The sequence below is a fragment of the Mauremys mutica genome, chromosome 9 (assembly GCF_020497125.1).
Source record: "Mauremys mutica isolate MM-2020 ecotype Southern chromosome 9, ASM2049712v1, whole genome shotgun sequence".
In the NCBI taxonomy this organism is placed as follows: Eukaryota; Metazoa; Chordata; order Testudines; family Geoemydidae; genus Mauremys; species Mauremys mutica.
Genome location: NC_059080.1, coordinates 78,325,821 through 78,348,714, shown reverse-complemented (window position 1 = coordinate 78,348,714; position 22,894 = coordinate 78,325,821). Strand labels below are relative to the sequence as shown.

General features: G+C 40.7%; 2 protein-coding genes across 4 annotated transcripts in view; one reads left to right on the top strand and one right to left on the bottom strand.

Moving 5' to 3' along the window:
* The window catches only part of MED12L (mediator complex subunit 12L), a 300,960-nt gene that overhangs the window by 167,271 nt on the left and 110,795 nt on the right, over positions 1 to 22,894 (bottom strand). The window lies entirely within an intron of this gene.
* On the top strand, positions 1,869 to 20,651 carry P2RY14 (purinergic receptor P2Y14). The gene is made up of 3 exons (XM_045029742.1): positions 1,869 to 1,954; positions 16,740 to 16,845; positions 19,527 to 20,651. The coding sequence occupies exon 3, from the start codon at positions 19,551 to 19,553 to the stop codon at positions 20,541 to 20,543; it is 993 nt and encodes a 330-aa protein (XP_044885677.1). The 5' UTR covers positions 1,869 to 1,954; positions 16,740 to 16,845; positions 19,527 to 19,550; the 3' UTR covers positions 20,544 to 20,651.

Genomic DNA, 22,894 nt, shown 5'->3' with positions numbered 1-22,894 from the left:
GATGGCATATATTACATTGGTGGACGTGCAGGTGAATGAACTGGTGATGGTGTGGCTGATCTGGTTAGGTCACTGGTGTAGATATGTGGGCAGAGTTGGCATCAAGGTTTGTTGCATGGATTGGTTCCTGAATTAGAGTTACTATGGTGCAGTGTGCAGTTACTGGTGAGAATATGCTTCAGGTTGGCAGGTTGTCTGTGGGTGAGGACTGGCCTGCCACCCAAGGCCAGTGAAAGTGAGGGATCATTGTCCAGGATGGGTTGTAGATCCCTGATGATGCGTTGGAGGGGTTTTAGCTGGGGACTCTATGTGATGGCCAGTGGAGTTCTGCTGGCTTCTTTCTTGGGTTTGTCTTGCAGTAGGAGGCTTCTGGGTACACGTCTGGCTCTGTTGATCTGTTTCCTTATTTCCTCGTGCGGGTATTGTAGTTTTGAGAATGCTTGGTGAAAATTTTGTAGGTGTTGGTCTCTGTCTGAGGGCTTGGAGCAGATGCGGTTGTACCTCAGTGCTTGGCTGTAGACAATGGATCATGTGGTGTGCCCGGGATGGAAGCTGGAGGCATGAAGGTAGGCATAGCGGTCGGTAGGTTTTCGGTATAGGGTGATGTTAACGTGACCAACACTTATTTGCACCGTGGTGTCTAGGAAGTGGACCTCCCATGTAGATTGGTCCAGGCTGAGGTTGATGGTGGGGTGGAAGCTGTTGAAATCGTGGTGGAATTTTTCTTGAGTCTCCTTCCCATGGGTCCAGATGATGAAGATGTCATCAATGTAGCGTAGGTAGAAAAGGGGCGTGAGTGGACGAGAGCTGAGGAAGCGTTGTTCCAGGTCAGCCATAAAAATGTTGGCATATTGTGGGGCCATGCGGGTGCCCATAGCGGTGCCACTGATCTGGAGATATATATTGTCATCAAATTTGACATAGTTGTGTGTGAGGATAAAGGCACAGAGCTCAGCAACCAGTTGTGCTGTGGCATCATCAGGGATACTGTTCCTGACAGCTTGTATTCCATCTGTGTGTGGGATGTTTGTGTAGAGAGCCTCTACATCCATGGTGGCCAGGAAGGTGTTTTCTGGAAGGTCACCAATGCATTGTAGTTTTCTCAGGAAATCAGTGGTGTCACGGAGATAGCTGGGAGTGCTGGTGGCATAGGGTCTGAGTAGAGAGTCCACATATCCAGACAGTCCTTCAGTGAGAGTGCCAATGCCCGAGATGATGGGGCGTCCAGGATTTCTGGGTTTGTGGATCTTGGGTAGTAGATAGAGCCCCGACCGGGGTTATTCTAAGGCTATGTCGATTTGTTCCGGTGTTTACAGGTTTTGTGGCTGATCTGGGAGCCTACCAGTAAAGCATGTGGAGAGGGAGGCAGGCAATAAGATTAGAGTAATCATAAGATGTAAAAAAATACCCAAGGATGTATCATGCTTTTTCTCAAAGTAAATATTTGTGATTTTCGCAACACACTGCAAGCAACTGCAGTGCAACCCGTGACCTCCAGTTTAGAGCACTTCCACTAATAAATACAGAAGCTATTTAGTAACTTCTTAGAGAAGGTCACAGCTAGGCATGAGAACAATTCAAAAATAAAAACAAAACAAAAACAAAAAAACTCAGCTTCATATCGTTTAGTGTTTTGCTAAACTTCACAAATTTGTAACGTCTGAATAAAATTCAGTGCTGATCTTCCTGGAAGTACAGCTAAGTATAAAAAAAATAGTACTGGCCATCTGCAGTACTTGACATTTAAACCACATTTGGTTAAGCATGAAGACAATGCGAACCAGCCTTTAAATACTTCAGTTTGGGAACTAAAGTGGCAGTTTCAAGCACTACCACTACTTAAGAAGATTATGCAGAAAACAGAGTGAAGCATATTCAATCTAGAACTGCGAGTATATCTGATTGCTAAGGAACAACATTAATGGATACCACAGAGAAGGTTATACAATAATTGGTGAGTGAAAGAAAACACTATAATTTAAAACTTTTTGCTGTAATATATTCCAATACATTAGTATATGCTTTCTCCTGAAATGTATTTGTTTACATATGATTCTTGTTGCTAATTTAAGGCTAAAGTTTTATATTTAATTGCTTCTCCTATTAAAATATCACTTTAATTTTACATCTTTTAAAAAGATATTTTATAAAATCCTACATTTTTGTTAATATACAAACATTTACAATTATTAGTTAGATGTGTTTAAGAAAATGCTTTAAAATGATAAAGTAAGTGTGGACAGGAAACCATTCACATAGTATGCAAATATAACATCTAGTCTGACCTCCTACAGATATACAGGTAAGGACTTTTCCATCTTTATATGTAGTTTTAAGATTTATTTCCTAAAGTGTGGGTTTTTGTTTGTGTTGTTTTTCCCTTTTCTTCTTTTAAGCAGTGCTTTCCCCCCCCGCCCAAAAAAAAGATTTTTCTTTAGTTTTCGGTGATCAATGGAATATAAATATTTAAAATTAAGGAAGGCTTCCATTGTCCGGAGCTTTTAATATTAAGTCAAGGAGTTTTATGAAAATAGTTAGATATATTATTCAACAGACATGAAATTATAAAAAGGAATATTTTTAATACCTTCTCATTTGCAATTTTTAAAAAAATACCTCTTGCATCCTCAAATATTTGCTTTCAAGGACAATAAAAATGTTAATGCATACAAAGTATTTTACATGGCTTAAAGAAACCAAAATTTTGATATGGCTGATATTTCTAAAAGCCAAATATGATCTCTCTTTAATCTTCTGATGTTGAGGTTCAGGATCATCATGTACACACCACATGCCCATGTCAACTTTTCCCCTTACTCCTCCTATTTTCCAATTAATGAAATACCTTGGGGCTGATTGCATAAGGGAGCTTTTCAAAGCTTAATTCATATATTGGAAATAAGTCCAATATCTAGTCTAGATGCTACAAATAGCTCTACATGCAAACAAAGGGGACCCTTGAAGTGCCACTGACTTCAGTGGGTCTCCCTGTGAGTACAGGAGTGTGCACAAATCAACAAAACTAGCCCTTTAATCATAAATGCTTATTTAATTACTTTAGAGCCAGGTCTAAAATTCAGAAACAAGAACAAAACAGACTCTCCAGAAAGAAAATGGTAACCTTTAGCGATCAGTAAAATGAGACAATGTTACACTTTGAGGTGGGAAAGCAAGGAGAGATACTGATTGGGAATCTTGGACAGTAAGAACAAATGAATTGGCTACAAGTGGGTGCTGCAGTGAGCGAACAAAACTTTACCCTTTAGGTGTCCTCCATCCCCAACTACATGAGCTTTGTGCCTAGGTTCCAGTGAATTTGGTGTTCTACTTTTAAGGAGAAAATTAACGGTATCTACAGCAATTGATTTCTATACCCTCCTGCTTTTCCCTTCAGAGTATAAGAAACCACTCAGATGCCAATAAAGTGTCTGTTATAACCTAAATTAATGTAATAAGTGTGGTCTGTAAAGTCTCCATTATAAAAGACCATCCACACTAAACATGCCTATTGTAAATGTTTCCTGGAGGGAGAGAGGGAGACGCAGAGAGAGGGAGAGGAAAAGGGAGACATATACACACTGGGAATGTGGCTGTTTATACAAATGTTGATTACATGTATAATGGTGGGCCAAATTCCATGCTAATTTACACAGTTAAGCAGTCCCATCAACTTCAGCGAAGGTCACTGATCTTAAATTAGTGCAGAATTTGGCCCTATCTGACTGCAGCAAGCTCTGCTCCATCTACAGTGTAAAGTACTTTACAATGGTGCTGCATCCTATCAACTCCTACTTTACAGTAGTAGTCGTGGGGAACAGAGTAAGGAAACATAGCAATATCAATAAGGAAAACTAAGGAGATTGGCTCAGTTACTTATCTTCTGTACCTCAAGTCCGTTTCCCTCAGAAGATATAATCCCCATTACCTATGATCAACACCTGCAGATGCCAATGTATTTAAAATAAAGTATGGACAGTTAACAAAAACTATTGTATTAACAATTTTACTTGATTACTTAAAGCCTGGAAGTGCTGAACACATATACCTCCAGTTGAAATCCATGGGAGCTCCAGGTGCTCAGCACCTCTGAGAATCATGCAAGCAATCTAATTAAATGTCTTGTATTCTTCCAAGTCATCATCAGTTGTTTGATCTAGCAGGACATTAAAATGACTATATTCAGTGTCACTAACTTGACTGAATATCTATGGTAGCAACATTGGAGGGGCGGGGAAACAAAACCTCAGTCCACATTTTGCCTAAGAATTGCACCAGAGTTAAAGTAGGCAAGGAGACATGCCCATGCTAACTTTAATCTAACTAGCACAGGTAATAATAGCAATGAAGATGTTGCAGAATGGGCTAGCCACCTCAGTAGAGGCCAGTAGGGACTCTTGGTACATATTTGGGCTGCTGACCCATGCCAGGGTCCATGTCACCACATCTTCACTGCTAGAATTAAAGTTAGCCTCGGTAGGTGTATCCACACTGTAATTACACCTTAATTTGTAATATAGACATACACTTGGACGCACAGATATTTTATACCTGTCTGGAAACTGGCATTCATTTACAATCCTGACAAAAGTAAATCCCAGGGCTACAGATATTTACTGTTGGGCATAGTGCCTACTTATGTGAGAGGTTAATGGGACTACTCACAGGAGTAGTCCTTCCAAAACTGAGCTGTAAGGTCTGGTCCACACTGCCTCTAATTTATATTCGCAAATCACCAGCTGCAGGGAAAGGCACATTTGGTGGTAAGCATTTGCAGAAACCATAACCAAGCTTGTAAATTCAATACCTCACTCATATAAGGAATCAAACACACACATCTGATGGTGGTTTAGTGACACAGGCCAAGGTTTGAATGAGTCATGGAGAATGAACTACCTTCTCACACTTAAGTGGTCCTTCCTGAAAAAGGTAGCCAGATAGCATAGAAAAGTGAAGAATTAAAATCTTCTAATGGTATCTCCATGTTTGTCAATCAGTAGATTTTTTTAAAGAGGTTTTGCATTGAACATGCTTGTGTACTTGCTACAGTCTCTCAATAATATTTTCTACCTCTTATGGCAAGAAAAAAATTATTTTGACTTTTCTGGCATCCTGTACTTTGATTGACTGATTATTCCCCATTTTCTCTTTTTTTGGCCTTGAAATTTGTGACAGCCAAGAGGAATGACCAGCCAATACAAACACAGAATATTTTAAATGGTTGAAGTAATACTTTATACATACTTTCACCCTCCTTGGTATTAAAATACAGATGCTGCCTTGTGACAAAAGTTGTAATGAAATCAGGAAAAACAATATGAATCTATTCTTTTAGCAAAGGAAATAGCAAGAAATTGTTATCACTAAAACATAGTACTTTTGACTTGTATTAAATATAAAAAAGCACATCTGACAGAGGAAGCTGAGCAAGGTCTGATGATCTGAGGCCCACAATTTTAAGTACAATAATTATTTTCTGTACTACAGTAGTGCCTAAGGGACTCCCAATCAACAATTGGGTCTCTAGAATGCTGGGTATTGTAAAAACTGTTGTGTATTTGGTTGTCATGGGTTTTGTTACTATGGCAACTGAGTTAGACTATTAAGGGATAGCTCAGCCGGTTTTAACCGGCTGAGTGAGCTCTCTGTTTCTGTAAATAAAATGGAGGTTTTGGTTAGCTGTCTGCTCTCTGGCCTCAAGTGATTGCTTCCTACACCGGCTGCCCCTAGGACATAACACTGGCGACGAGGATGGGATCCTGGTGCTGCTCCAGTAACAGAAGGAAGTAGAAGTCAAGGTAAAGACCAAACAAAGAAAAAAAGCTGCTTGTTTGCACTGACTGTGACAGTGAAACTAAAAATCATGGCTACTCTGACCAGGCCCCTGGAGCCTTTTGATGAGAATACAGAGCAGTGGCATGTGTATACTGAGCGTTTTGAGCTTTTTGGTATTGCAAATGACATTACAGAAGCGAAGAAGGTGCCAATATTCTTAACTGTTGTAGGGGCTAAAACCTACTCTCTGCTACGAAGCTTACTACACCCTGTTAAGCCTGAGACTAAATCTTACAGTGACATTGTGGAAATCCTGGGGTCTCATTTCTCCCCAAAACCACTGGTAATTGTTGAAAGATATAGGTTCCACAAAAGAGACCAAAAGGAAGATGAAACAGTTGTACAATTTGTAGCCATTTTAAAAAAGCTAGCAGAACACTGTGAATTTAAAGAGATGTTAAACGATGCCCTGCGTGACAGGTTAGTGTGTGGCCTCTGCAGTGAAGCTATACGGAAGCGCCTACTGACAGAGGCTCAGCTTACATTACAGAAGGCTGTTGATATTGCTGTCTCCATGGAACTGGCTACAAGGGAGGCACAATACATCGGTGCATCCCCTAGGGTGCAAAAAGTGTCACAAGAACTGACCCACAAAACGGTGCAGAGTCAAGAATGTTACCGCTGTGGTAAGCTGGGTCACCAGGCATCAGAATGCTGGTGTAAGGACCTGGTGTGTCGACACTGTGGCAAAAAGGGACACATTGAGTATGCCTGTAAACAAAAGAAAAAGAGGCCTGTGGTCTGGCCGACAAAAAGAGGAACCTTGCATACCCTAGAGCAGACCCAGGATGATCAAGGTGACACCTCCTCACAAGAGGAAGTGCCACTGCATGTTTTGTCTTTGGCAGCGGGCTCACATGAATACTGGGTAATCCCCTTATTGGAGGGCAAACCTATACGCATGGAACTAGACACCGGTGCAGCTGTCTCGCTGGTTCCTGAGACTGTGTATAAGGAAAAGCTACAGCATCGTCCGCTTAAGGCAACAAAAACTGTTCTGAAGACGTATACAGGTGAAGCTGTGCCCATGTTGGGCACTATTGATGTTAAGGTGGAGCTCAATGGACAGGCGGCTAAATTGCCACTGTTTGTGGTGAGAGGTGACTACCCAGCCTTAATGGGTAGGTCTTGGCTTGGGAAGATTCAGCTGAACTGGGCAGAAGTGCACCGGATGACTAAAGAAGAAACCAGTCTAACCCCTATACTAAGGAAACATGCTGCTGTTTTTGGAGATGATTTGGGAAGTATGAAGGGAATCACTGTGACATTGAACATTAAACCTGGCAGTCCACCAAAATATCTGAAAGCCCGAACTGTGCCATATGCCATCAGGCCAAAAGTTGAAGCAGACCTGGAGCGCCTGGTCACCAATGGAGTCCTAATACCAGTTACCCATAGCTCATGGGCCACTCCTATCGTTCCAATAGTGAAGAAAGATGGCTCTCTCCGGATTTGCGGTGATTTTAAAGTCACTGTCAACCCAGTGTTGTGTGCAGAGCAATACCCGCTTCCCCGCATCGATGACCTCTTCGCAGGCCTGGCTGGGGGACAAAAGTTCAGTAAGATTGATCTGAGTCAAGCATATTTACAGATGCACATCGATGAAAAGTCCCAAGAGCTGTTGACTATTGTGACTCATAAGGGGCTTTATCGATACTGTCGCCTACCCTTCGGAATCACATCGGCTCCCGCCCTGTTCCAGAGGGCTATGGACCAGATCTTGTGTGGCTTGTCAGGAGTTCAGTGCTATCTGGATGATATCCTGGTCACTGGAAGAAATGAAGAGGATCACTTAAAGAATTTAGAGGCTACCCTACAAAGACTGGAAGAGTATGGCCTACGAGTTCGCAAAGACAAGTGTGAATTCTTCAAGCCCTCTGTTGAATATTTGGGACCCATCATCGATTCTGCAGGTCTTCATAAGGCCCCTGCAAAAGTTAAAGCTATTGTGGAGGCTCCCCCACCTCGAAATGTAAGCCAGCTACGCTCATTTCTAGGACTACTGAACTATTATGGAAAGTTCATCTCACAGTTAGCCACACTGCTAAAACCACTTCATGAGCTCCTTGGGCAGAACAAGGCCTGGAAGTGGACTGAAGCCTGTGATGTTGCATTTAACAAAGCTAAGGATGCATTGTTAAATTCTGAAGTTCTAACGCACTTTGATCCATCCTTACCCCTGCAATTGGCCTGCGATGCTTCCCCTTATGGAGTGGGAGCGGTCGTGTCACACATTATGCCTTCGGGAGAAGAAAGACCTATTGCTTTTGCTTCACGCACTCTAAGCAAAGCAGAAACTAACTACGCCCAAATCGAACGTGAGGCATTAGGAATTGTTTTTGGAATTAGGAAGTTTCATCAGTACCTGTTTGGACGAAAGTTTACTCTTCTTACAGACCATCGACCTCTGACATCAATTTTTGGACCCTACACAGGCATTCCCCCATTAGCTGCTAGTCGTATGCAACGTTGGGCATTGATACTTTCTGCACACACATATGAAATCAAATATCGGAAATCCACTCTGCACGGCAATGCAGATGGCCTCTCAAGGTTGCCTTTACCGGTCAAACACCAAGATAGTGCCCAAAAGGAAATCTTCTACTTTGAACAGGTAGAGAATACACCCATCACTGCTACTCAGATAAAGAAGGCAACCCGCGTTGACCCAGTATTATCCCAAGTTATGGACCTGGTGATGCATGGAAAATCTCGACAAACCTCTCCGGTCTCACCCGACCTTGTTCCCTACATGTCCAGGCAGACGGAGTTATCGGTCCAATCTGGTTGTTTGTTGTGGGGGAGGCGTGTCATTATTCCACCACCCCTGAGATCACAGATGTTAGAACAGCTACATTCCGGTCACTGTGGAATAGTGCGCATGAAGGAAATTGCACGAAGCTATTTTTGGTGGCCTAGATTGGACAGTGCTATTGAAGAGAAGGCAAAAGCTTGTATGTCATGTCAGAGTGTAAGAAATGCACCCCAGTGGACACCCCTACACCCATGGGACTGGCCTGAAAACCTGTGGCAACGTATTCACGTTGACTTTGCTGGCCCCCTTGAAGGAAGCATGTTCTTGGTGGCAGTAGATGCCCATTCTAAATGGCCAGAAGTCTCTATAATGCAGTCCACTACTGCAGAGAGTACTATCCAAAAACTACGAGGACTCTTTAGTCGTTTTGGTCTGCCAGAACAACTTGTGAGCGACAACGGACCGCAGTTCGTCTCTCAGGAGTTTCAAAATTTTATGAAGGCAAATGGGATACACCACATCACGTCAGCACCATATCATCCGTCCACCAACGGATTAGCTGAAAGATTTGTGCAGACAATGAAAAACGCTTTGAAATCAGCAAAGGGACAACACTCCATTCAAAAGCGTCTGGATACCTTCTTACTTTCCTATAGAAACACACCTCATGCTACGACCCAGGCTTCCCCAGCCTTTCTAATGATGGGACGACAGCTGCGCACTTGCTTTGATCTGCTGAAACCTTCTGAACCCAGACAAACTGTGCAACATCAGCAGCGATATCAAGTAATCAGACGGGCACCCAGAGCAAAAGACCGAACCTTTAGCTCAGGGCAGCCAGTTTTGGCTCGGAATTATACTTCCAGAGCTAAATGGGTCCCGGCCACAGTCATCACTCAAACAGGACCTGTTTCCTATACAGTCCGGACTGCAGAGAATCTTACCTGGCAGCGACATGTAGATCAGCTGTTGCCAGGTCATGCCAGTCTTCAGGACCCATCTGCAGTTGAGGGGTCTGACTTCACCCCTCCTGGTGAGACACCGAATCATGAGTCACCTGTTCCTGACTGTTCTCCTCCATTACTGCCGGCAGCTGAGATACCCCTTTGCCCAGCACGAGCTGATACCACCTCCTCACCTATTCGTGCTGCGGACCCTGAGCCCCTAGTACTTTCGGGTGCAACAACACCAGAAGTTCGCCGTAATCCACCTAGAGACAGAAGGCCTCCTCATCGGCTGGATCTTTAGTTAGGGCGAACCCACGGTTATGGGGCAAAATAATCCCCAGGGTTTAGCCGGGAATGGAGGCAGTCTACCCTCCTTCTCTAGTTTAGTGTGTGTTTTATTTAGGGGATGTTCTTATTAGGGGGGGAGGAATATGTTGTGTATTTGGTTGTCATGGGTTTTGTTACTATGGCAACTGAGTTAGACTATTAAGGGATAGCTCAGCCGGTTTCAACCGGCTGAGTGAGCTCTCTGTTTCTGTAAATAAAATGGAGGTTTTGGTTAGCTGTCTGCTCTCTGGCCTCAAGTGATTGCTTCCTACACTGGCTGCCCCTAGGACATAACAAAAACCATGTACCAAGACATGGTCCATGCCCCACAGAGCTTAAAATCTAAGTATAAGATGAGAGGCAACAGGGGGATACAATGAAAGATGGAGGGAACACAAGGGCTTAATGAGACTACTAGGAAAAGTGTGATAAGCAGTGGTCACCAGCTGCTTAGCCATTTACAAAAGCTTACAAATTGATTAACAAAACCTGTTGCTGACACAAAATTAATACAAGCCATTACATTAAAGAACAACATGACCAGGCTAATCTTTACGAACTGAAGGAAAAATTCTTTTACACTACAAGGTTCACTTACCAGGTGTAAACCAGTTTTTTTAAATCACTGTCCTTGGATAGCCCCCATCAGGTTGTGAGGTGTTTTATATGTTTGATTATGAAAATATGAAACTAGTTTAAACACGAACTGAAGATGGTTATTCCATTATTGAATGCGTCCTTAGGGAAGCAGGACCAAACTATGCACAGTTGAAGAATTTGGAGAGATTTTTATGCTAAGTTACAGTAAATCTTTATTGATCATTATCAGCCCTAGCTAGTGTAATGTAAAAACATGCACGCTATGCACAGGGTATGTCTACACTGCACACGACTGGTGGTGGTGTGTAGATTATGTGTAGCCATATGCTACAGTGAAAAGCAGGCTGCATCCACACTGCAGTGCACAGCTACATGTGACAGTGAAAGACTCTGGCAGTAGGGAAAGACTCCAGCAGTGGGGAGCCAGCAGGACACTCCACTGAAACAGCAGTGTAGATCGGGGAGGCACTGCTTGGGCCTGTAGAGAGCTGTGTAGGGGACATACCCTAAGAGTTCAGGCAGTGCCTCACCATCTACACTGTTACTGGGGGAAGAGGGGTGTGCAGTGCTTTTATTCTACATGACAACCTAAGGGAACATCTGCACTGCACACTCCTAAAGAGAAACTGGCTAAAAATGGTGTATCATCATGCTGCTGAAATAACTGTACATCTATGAAACTGTAAAACTAGTGAGTTATGATGAAAACATAATGAAGTTACAGTGGGAACTTAAATTTTTAGCATATCGTGGTAAGAAGTTATAAAATTCAGAGACCAGGAAAAAGAGGGGTTTACTTAATATTGTTAGAGATTGGGGTTTTAATCAGCCAAGGGGATATATCATAGACCATCTCTACTTTAGGAAACAACATATAGATTCACAGATTCTAGGGCTGGAAGGGACCTCGAGAGGTCGAGTCCAGTCTCTGCCCTCATGGCAGGACCAAATACTATCTAGACCATCCCTGATAGACATTTTTCTAACCTACTCTTAAATATCTCCATAGATGGAGATTCCACAACCTCCCTAGGCAGTTTATTTCAGTTTTAACCACCCTGACAGTTAGGAACTTTTTCCTAATGTCCAACCTAAATCTCCCTTGCTGCAATTTAAGCCCATTGCTTCTTGTTCTATCCTTAGAGGCTAAGGTGAACAAGTTTTCTCCCTCCTCTTTATGACACCCTTTTAGATATCTGAAAACTTCTATCATATCCTCTCTCAGTCTTCTCTTTTCCAAACTAAACAAACCCAATTCTTTCAGCCTTCCTTCATAGGTCATGTTCTCAAAATCTTTAATCATTCTTGTTGCTCTTCTCTGGACCCTCTCCAATTTCTCCACATCTTTCTTGAAATGCGGTGCCCAGAACTGAACACAATACTCCAGTTGAGGCCTAACCAGCCCAGAGTAGAGCGGAAGAATGACTTCTCGTGTCTTGCTCAGCACACACCTGTTAATGCATCCCAGAATAATGTTTGCTTTTTTTGCAACAGCATCACACTGTTGACTCATATTTAGCTTGTGGTCCACTATAACCCCTAGATCCCTTTCTGCCATACTCCTTCCTAGACAGTCTCTTCCCATTCTGCATGTGTGAAACTGAGGCTAGGTCTACACTTTGGGGGGGGGGGGGGGAAGTTGACCTAAGATACACAAATTCAGCTACACAAATAGCATAGCTGAAGTCGGCGAATCTTAGGTCGATTTACCTGGCCATGAGGACAGCAGCGAGTCGACCGCTGCCGCTCCCTCGTTGACTCTGCTTATGCCTCTCGCCATGGTGGAGTTCCAGAGTTGACGGCAGAGCAATCGGGGATCGATCACTACCCACTGATTCGGGTAGTGATCGATCCAATTTGTCCAGATCATTTTAAAATTATGACCCTATCCTCCAAAGCAGTTACCAAACTGGGAGGGATTGCATCATCTGCAAACTCAATAAGCGTACTTTCTATGCCAATATCTAAGTCGTTGACGAAGATACTGAACAGAGCCGGTCCCAAAACAGACCCCTGCAGAACCCTGCTTGTTATAACTTTCCAGCAGGATTGGGAACCATTAATAACTACTCTCTGAGTATGGTTATCCAGCCAGTTATGCACCCACCTTATAGTAGCCCCATCTAAGTTGTATTTGCTTAGTTTATTGATAAGAATATCATGCGAGACTGTATCAAATGCCTAAATGCCTAAAGTCTAGGTATACCACATCCACCGCTTCTTTCTTATCTACAAGGCTCATTATCCTATGAAAGAAAGCTATCAGATTGGTTTGACATGATTTGTTCTTTACAAATCCATGCTGGCTATTCCCTATCACCTTACCACTTTCCAAGTGTTTGCAGATTATTTCCTTAATTATTTGCTCCATTATCTTCCCTGGCACAGAAGTTAAACTAACTGGTCTGTAGTTTCCTGGGTTGTGTTTATTTCCCTTTTTATAGATGGGCACTATATTTGCCCTTTTCCAGTCTTCTGGAATCTCTCCCGTCTCCCATGATTTTCCAAAGGTAATAGCTAGAGGCTCAGATACCTCTTCTATTAGCTCCTTGAGTACTCTAGGATGCATTTCATCAGGCCCTGGTGACTTCAGCAATAGGTCTTCTCTTGTCCTTTACCCTCAAGGGCCATGTCCACACTAGGGGAAAAGGTGCAGTTTTAAACATAACTAACATATTAACACACATTAAAATCCTACTGTAGACAAGGCAATCGTGCTTTTAACTCAAGTTAGTCAGTCAAGGTAAACCATGCTTTTTCTCTAACTATGTTGGATCTATTTTGTCTCATCTATGTTGTTTCTAAAATCTCATGCTTCAGCACTTCAGCTGGTCACTTGCAGGGGTCAGGAAGGACTCTTCCACTGAAATGTATTCTTTGGGGGTGTGGGAAGAAGAGAGCATCTCCTTTGTCTGACGCTTCAGGGAAGAGAGCAGAAAAAAATTAGTCTTTCATCTCACACATAGAAGTCAAAGGTTATGTTATTTTGCCTGATTGATTGTGCAAATCTTGTTTGGTACTCAGTAAAAGGAGGTTATGAACTGTATGTTTAGACTTCTGAATTTGACAGACAAGTTGTAGTACATCAAGAAATGAGTCTCAATGGTTTTGGAATCCATGTATGGTAGGGATAAGCATTTAAATATAGAAGGAATACAAGCATTTTAATCATGTAGCTGCATAAAACTTTCCTTTCACATTTTTGGCAAGACTATAAAATGAACTGGCAGCCCACAAAGAAGTGGGTGTTTATATGCTTGACCAAAACAAATTTTTGTGAACTCAGCTTGTCAATTTTGCTTTCTTTGTACAACCAACTAATGTATATGCATGATATATAAACAAGATCATGTTATGTGGCACATGCATTTAAAACAATTATGCAAGCATGTAATGTTTACATAAGAAATTAGAACACACCATTTCAACATGTACACAATCAAATGTCAGGACAGAAATTACAGGATAGCTGTAATATATGGAAATATGGTGCTTATTAATAACAACAATAGTACAGATACAGACAAAGGCCAGAATCTTGGCATACTTTAGCCCTAAACATTTAGAGCATGTCAGACAGCAGATGGAGTTTCTGTGTTTCACACAGGTTGAGTATCTACAATAGCAAACCAGTCAGATAACCACAAACTCTTGCTAAGCTGTGAAGTAATTTCCTCTTTTACCTTTTTGTTCCACTTTATATGTTTTACACTTATGTGCAACAGAGATACAGTAGATCACACTAGGTTTTTTCATACAGTATCAAGGTATAATCGTATTAGATAAATCTAAAAGGGTATTAAGGTTTAAGAAACTATATCAGAAAATTAAACCCATCTAACAGCGTTCTTTTAATAGACGCTTTCAGTTTGAGGAAGTCTCGTGGCTTAGGCAACCTGACCACAAATATTATATAGTTCAGGCAATGCTGTCTATTTTAAGTAGATTAATAAGATAAATATTTTTTATTTCTAACAGATGCATATCTAACAAAGCGTTTGTTTTGTACTAAATAAACTGATACATTTAAATGGTATGTTGAAAAGTCAATATGAAGTTAAATCTTTTAAAGCCTAAAATGTTTTAAAGCCTAAATGATCATAAGGCCTGATTATCTGTGTGAGAGGCAATTGCATGGAGTTTCACATATGAACTGATCCTACTTGGATCTATGTTTAAAGATCCATAGTTCCATGCTGATACCCAAAATCACCACCCAGACTAAAGTAGAACAAGGATAAAAGTTTGTCTTTGAAACAAGACTGTAATGAGACCTTGAATTAAACAAACGCATTTATCTCTTGAAAATTGTAACATCCCATGTTAAGCTCAATTTTCAACATTGTGAATGCTATCATCTGATAATCTTTATTTTGCTTTCCATAATTTCTTATTTGCTTTCAAAGCTATTTTGGTTAATAAAACTCAAATTCATAATAGTTGTACAGTCTGTACTTTAAGTAAGGAACACAAATCCAAAGAACCAAGAAAAAGCTAGAAGAAGTAACTGGTTAATTAAATTTGCTAACCAATGTGTATATTATAATCTTTCTCGCACAGCAAATTTACTAGCAAGGAAAGACACTGTTTTCCTAACTTCAGGTGGCTTTATATCACCCTCACCTCCAAGATAACTGACAAAGATAGATCCCTCAATCACACACTTAAAATCAAATGGCAGATAGTGGTTCATTTGGAAACTTATGCTATCTTGGATAAGAAAAAAAAAACACATATAAAGGTGTCAATTCTAAGCTTAGTACAGGCTGTTGCTACCTAAATATAAAACCACTATCAATATTGGAACTAAGACATTCCTGTTGCGGAGGTGTGAGAGACAGCAATTGAACAAGTATGAAGGACTGCACATCCCCTGCACATGGTGGTGCTGGGCTCTATGCCACCTTCACATGAGCCACCGCAGAACAGCAGTATATGCAACGGAAAGTGAGAGGACATGGCCAATGGCTTTGTGGTTACAGAGGTCCAGTTACCACAAACTTCCCCATAGAGAGGAGGGGAGCAGCAGCAGCTGCACAGGGGCATATCTATTTTTTGTCAAAACGTAGGAGGGTAGAAAACGATGAGTTACTAGAGAGAAAGTGATGAGTTATTTAGTGGTGCAGCTATTGTACTGAGGCCATTACATTAGGATCTTTGATACTGGATCATTACATAAGATATTGCTTTTTAATTTTAATTTTTGAAGAGTGGTGGTGGCGGCATGCATCAAGTCAGAGAAACTTGCTATGCATGTCAGCAAGCCTAAAAATGATATATCTGAAGCACTGTTCAGACAGCTCTGTATGCAGATGCACATTTATAAACAATAAAGATGTATAGTACAGAATTCTATCATCTTCAGGGGATACCCAAACCAAATGTGCAGTATATGACCACAGTGATTAGTGAAAAGCAAGATACAGCCTTGGCAACAAGAACTACACAGGCTGTTTTAACAACTTCTGGTCAAGGATAACAGTTTCCAATGCCAATGAGCAAAAAAGAGTGAAGTCTGTTTAGGCATTATTTCTCTCACTGAGGATAGAAATAGGGTAGCAACTAAGTGGATTTTCTAATGCACTATTAAAAAAGGATAATGAATATAGTAGTTTTATGTTAAAAATGTTCTACATTTGTGATAAAGCTTTAAAAAAAAACTGAGTTAGCTAAAGACTTTAAAAAAAAAAAAAGACGGAGAGGGATGGGCTGCTAGTGCAATATGGTGGGGCCAGGAAACTTACAGGACTCCAGCCCAGCTCATCCCTCCCCTCCCCAAAAACACAGTGAGCTTTTACCTCATGTGGTGTCCACAGAGAAGGATATGGGACTCTGGGGCTATATATACCACACCGCCTCACGACAGCTGCTCCAGTAACTTCCTGGCTCTCCAATGCAGCATGGGCCTGGCTCTTAGAATGTTCATAGTTAGTTAGTTTTGAGGCACTACCAACATTTCCCTGAGGAACATAAGCCACAGCAGGGAAATGATTACGTTTATCAGGTTATAATTCGGTCAAACCTGAATGGAATTCCACACGATGTGCAAAACAGAAGCCTCTAGCCCTGGGCCTTCGTCCCTGCCAAATTTTAAAGGCCTGCTACAAACTATGGAAGTGTTGAGCTTCTCAATAAAAGGTCTCCACAATCTTTTATACCATTAAATATTAGGCAACTTAAATACAGGGGTTACTGTCAGCTCCCCCTATAATACTCTTTAAGGAGATATGTAACCACTGACACACAACTAAACTATATTTTTTTCATTTTATGTACAGATTACCCAACAAAGAAAAAGCCCGTCCCTTGGGATGCAAAACTCCCTCAGAACACTGACACCTCGGTAAAGGACCACTTGCAACCTATCAAATCAGAATAAGATAGGTAAGGGTATGCCACTGGTTTCAGTTGACTTGCAAATTCTGTCCTGTGTGTGATTTCAGCCACTCCCTAGATATAGCCAGCTTGTATAGTCTAGATAATATATTTATGAACTATGTAACTGTTAAAATGAAACTGAACTAAGCACAAATTAAAAGTTTAATCTTCCTCTAAGGAATCCTCTGTCTTGGCCTTAAGCTAGAGAAAACATAAAAGCTCTTCTATACCCACCTCTTTGTGCCAACACCATCGAGACAACCCTCCAGAAACTGTGGCATCTGCGCAAGGACCATCACCTGAACTTGCCCAAACTTTTTAACAGATACAGAACCGCTTGCCGTTAGTGAAATTCTTGTGCATAGAGCTCATTTTCTACGTAGCACCCAAATGTTTCCGAGGCATTTGACCAACATGACAGCTCCCTGTTCAGAAGAGCTTACAGTCTAAACAGAAAATATACAGTGCAAACAAGGGTTTAGGGAAGAGGACAGTAGCCAAGGACTACAGTTTTCAAACACAGATGCCTTAATATCTAAATAAAAGTGGCCTCATTTTCAGAGATATTGAGTATCGGCAACTCCCATCAATTTAAATCAAGCTGTGGGTGCCCAGCCCATCTACAAATAAGGCTCTGTTTAGGTGCTTAAATAGGGATTTAGGTATCTAGCTTTAGACATTTCAGTTGGGAAAATTGTAGCAAGTTTTTTTTTTAATCTTCCTATATTTGATCATTTCTTCCCAAACTTTAGGTGAATTAACCTTATTACCCTTTAATGATCCTCCCCATCTATTAACATTGTGACTATAGTCTAACAGCCCTACACACACACACACACACACACACCCCTTTTCCCAACTAAAATTGACAGCTGGAGTTTAAAGTTGTTGACCTTTGGATGTGTGTGGGCCTCTGAACCTATCACTGGGACAATTTGAGACCCTTGATATACCATATGCCTTATGCCATCCTATTCCAAGTTAAAGGTGACTGACTTAAAACCTGACAATATCACTTTAAAAGGGATGTTTCGAATACAGTATGCAAAGTGACGCAACTATGCACTTCTATTTCTAAGAAAATTTCCCATGTAGTGTATTTAAAATTATCACAAGCTTGTGTCTGAGTTCCAGCCTCCCACGCACAGGGATCCCATGGATCTGATATTCTTGACTTTTGGTTCACTTGTGACCATTGCAAATCAAGCTTATGACAACAAGCAAAAGCTTTACTTCCAAAGGGACCCCAGAGAGCTTTGTTTTCTCAGTTGTTCTTATAGTTTGCCAAATACAGCAGCAATATACAATATTGGTTGTTCAGTTCCTAACAAGGACAATAGACTCCTATAAACCGTCTGTCAAAGCAATAGCAGAGCAGGCAACAGATGTGATTTTCTGGAGACCACGAAGAAATGTTCTAGGTTTTAATTTGGGGAGCCTTAAAAGACAATTTTAGCTCACACCTTATGCTAGTGTACAAATGTGTCTTTATAATTGTGCTACTAACAACTAAGATAAGTGCAGCTAGTACAGCTTGCTCTAAGGCTTTCCTTCAGAGAACGTAAGGAATGCTGGCACTGTCTAGTGTTCTTCCCCAGCCTCTTGTTTACAAGTGCAATATACAGAATATAAAATTTGCTGAAGCAACATTTCCCTCCCTCACACCTTCTAATAACATACAAGATATCTATAGTATACCGGCTTTAGAGTTCAAAACTCCAGATCTTTGTAACTGCATATATTTGCACTCATTAAACCACATGTACTGCGATCCAAATCCTGTTCCCAGTACCTAGCCCAAGTAACTGGAGTTGGTATCTCCATGGAGGCATGACAGGAAGAAAGCCTACTCCCCAAGTAACATAGGATCAACTGAGTGGCTATGCAGCTGCTACTCCAGCCTCAGGACTGGAGCAGCCTCTACAGCCCTAGTGGGCAATGGATCTGGGCAGGGATATATCCACCAATCTCACCCCCACTAGCATCAATCTCGTCTCCGCTACAGAACAAAAAACAGGGAGCCTCCTCTAAGCACCTGAAATCATGCCTTACATATTACTCCTGCAGAACAGAACTTCATTAGATTCTGCTGTGTCTGGAACCCTCCATGCTCAGAGGGTGCAACTTTGTAGTACACTAAGGTGGGGGTGGGGGGGAATGAAATTTTCACTGTTTAAAAACAATTTCGTTAGTGAAAATGCACTTGAGGTGCTGGGAAATCAGTGGTACTGAAAATTTTAAAAAAACTTCTGATCCACATTTTTTCTAACATAAGTAATGTTGTAAGCAGACTTTTCTTCCAGTAGACACCCACAATTTACAAAATTTATATCACTTAGTGAATGATCACCTTAGTATTTTAACCAGATCTTCCCACAAGTTTCCTCACTTTTTTTTTTGCGCAATAAACTTCCTTTACAAGAACAGGGTTTAGCATGTGCAACATGAGCCTACTCACAGAAAGGCATCAAGACTTAGAGAATCTATTGTTTTCTTATTTAAAAGAGACAGAGCCAAAAGAGTGAACCAACACCAGCGATTAGACATTTATGCTAAGCATATTTGCTGGAAATGATATTTACTTTGGTTCCTGAAAAGCATATAATAATGGAAACAACTGCAACATGAACACACTAAGATAAATCCAATTTGTCTTACTGGTAAAACTGTTTTCCCTCTGCTTTCAGGAACACAGACTGAAATATTCTAAGATGTCCAACTCAAGTGTAAACGCTTCAGAAGACAACTGCACTTACAGCTCAGTAGTAACTACTCATGTCATTCCACTGGCTTATGGATTCATTTTCATAGGAGGAATCCTGCTAAATGGTGTAGCAGCATGGATTTTTCTACATGTTCCTAGCAAGAAAAGCTTTGTCGTCTATCTCAAGAACATTGTTGTTGCCGACCTTCTTATGAGCCTGACTCTCCCCTTCAAAATTCTTAATGATTCAGAAATTGGGCCTTGGCAGCTCAATGTTTTAGTCTGCCGATTTTCTGCTGTTATTTTTTACCTAAATATGTATGTTGGAATAACATTTTTTGGCCTCATAGGGTTTGACAGATACTACAAAATTGTAAAGCCTCTGCTTACCTCCTTTGTTCACACAGTTAATTACAGCAAGATTACCTCTGTAGTTGTATGGGCATTGCTCATGTTTTTGTCATTTCCAAATATTATTTTAACTAACCAGAGTCCTACAGAGAAGAATTCCAAAAAGTGTGTAACTCTTAAAAGTGAGCTTGGTCTACAGTGGCATAAGGCTTCAAGCTATATTTGCCTAGGAATTTTCTGGACTGTGTTTCTTCTGTTAATCATTTTTTACAGTGCAATAGCAAGAAAAATATATAGTTCCTATAGAAAGTTCAGGAGAAATTCAACAGTAACTAGGGAAAAAATCAATCGCAATATATTCAGCATCATGTTTGTATTTGTCATTTGTTTTGTGCCATATCATCTTTGCAGACTTCCATACACATTAAGTCAAACTGGATCTCAGTTCTCCTGTCAGTCAAGCAAAAATCTGTACTATGCAAAAGAATTTACTCTGTTTCTCTCCGCTGCAAATGTGTGCCTTGATCCCATTATTTATTTATTTCTCTGCAAGCCCTTTAGAGAAAAGTTATACCAAAAACTGCATCTCAAGTTGACAACTTTAGGTGAAATAGAAAACTCTAGATCCAGAAGGTCAAACACTACATGAAAGCGTCATTATTTCAGAAATTCACATAACGCTTATAAGATATAGTATGGAAAATTATTCCAGATTGCAAAGCGGTTAACAAAGGAACTGGATAAATGAAGAGCATGTGCAACAATAAACACGAGGTGTCAATTTAAAAAGTATTTCAGCTATTTGTTTTCCATATTAAAAAGCATTACCACATGCTGTACTATGCACTACTTCCAGATTACATCAAACTATAACTTCTTACAATGGAATATATTAGCTGTCTGAGGCCTAGGACAGACAGGAGAATGACTGGAGTAGAAAGCTGGATATGTAGGCCTGGGTTCTATGCGAGTGGCAAGGATTAACCAGCAGAACTACGCAACAGCTGCAGCCCGTTAGTCTCCATAAGCCAACCTTGAGCACATAAGAAGTTCAAACTAGCAACAAGGGATTGGGAGTGACTGAATAGCAAAGCTGGACAAAAAATGTTGGACAAAGCTTATTCAATGAAAAATGCAGTTTCAGTTGCCTTCCAACTATTCGCGAATTTGACACAAATAGTTTTGGGCATTCACAAAATGGCCAGAGAAGGAGGAGGAGAAAGATGAGAAGGTAGTGATGCTGCTAGTGACACTATCCCCCACTCATAACCTTTCGCCCAGTGGTTAGGGCACCCATCTTGAATGTGATAGACCTAGGTTCAAATTCTCACTCTGGAACAGACTTTTTGATTCAACAATTTCAACCCAAACTGATTTTTTCCCCTATTTTTTGCAACTGACATTGAATTTTAAAAAAAAATCAGTTGCTTGCCCAGCTCAGGGATGGAGGAGATCTTCTACTACTTCTGACCTCTGCATCAGACTGTTTTGGAATGGCTGACAGAGGCCAAGTCAGCCCCTGAAGGGAAGAAAGAGCCCTGTATGAATCTCTAGCAAAATGAAGAGCTGAGATGACGGATTCTGGTTCCAACCAGCCAACCATAGGACAGTTGAAGGAAAATAGGAAAGAATAAAGGTGTAACATAACTCAGATCCTCAAGTCTCTGTGTAGAACTTGGGGAATTCTAGAATGATTTGACGACAGGAGGTAATAGTTCATGAAAATCTATTTGAAACCTTTATGGAAAATTGCTATCTAATTTAAGAGCAACAAAACTATAGGAATCTATAAGAGTGATTCCTACAATCTACAGACAGTAACAGAAAATTATATCCCATCTGTTTTTAGAAACCACCCTACTGAATTCTACAGCACAGATACATTATTTTAAGCAACAGAAGATGGTTCTACAAACCTGTAAAAAAGTATTTTCTAATAAATTCTACAAGCCTTAACGATGAAGAAAGGATATTTTAATGGGCCTTTTCATAAGTCTCCCAGTCTACTGATTAACACACAAATCATTATTGAAATTCTGCTTAAATAGTTTAGCCCCATGTTTAATATGCTGTTCTGCTTTGGAGTTAGATATGAGGCCAATATTCTTGTATTTTGGACCACTAAGTACTGGGAAAATTTGAGATGTACCAATCTTATCGCTGTTACACTAGGCTGAGATAATGCCTAGTGTATCATTTACATATTCTCCAATGACTAGTTTCAAACAGCTCTATGCTCTCAAAACACAATATTTTCTGGTAACATGCCCATGCACATTATTATATACAGTAGCTTATCAATCATTGGCTTACTCATACTATGCATAGCTGTAAATTTTACAAGACAAATGGAAATGCATGCCAGCATATCAGAGAGTGGATTAAGTCCTTCGAAGAAACTGTAAATTTGGTCTAATACCAGGTAATGTATACACAGCAACTGCTGCTTATGTACAAAAAGGCAGAAAAGAAATTTAAGGGAAAATAGTGACCCACCTAGATGATTTAGTAAGTGAAAAAACTAAACACCCATTCAGATCAGCAGAGACGGAATCATTACTATATCTATGGGATGAACAATCCCCATCTAGCATGCAGTTTAGTCTTCACCAGAGACCCTGCAAGGCAAAGTGGCTGTGATTTCACTAACAGTGATTTTTTTGGGAGGTGAGGAAAGTCTACTGAAACTAGCTGTTTGTACTTAAAACTCAGAGCTATTAGTTTCTCTTTATTCAGAGACATTTGTGTACCTGGAAAGAATGATTTTGTATTTTTGCTTTGTTTCGGGCACTATGTTGCATTGTTTTTCTTTGCACAAAGGACTGAAAACTACCCATATTTCATTTATTTTTGTGTGTATATATGTTTTATTGTGCATTTCACACGTTTTATTGTGTTTGTACTAAAAAAATAAAGCCTCTTTTTTTCAATGCAGCTAGATTTGTTTGTTTGGATTTTATAATTTTACACGGGGAGTGGGCCAGTGAATGTAATATTTAC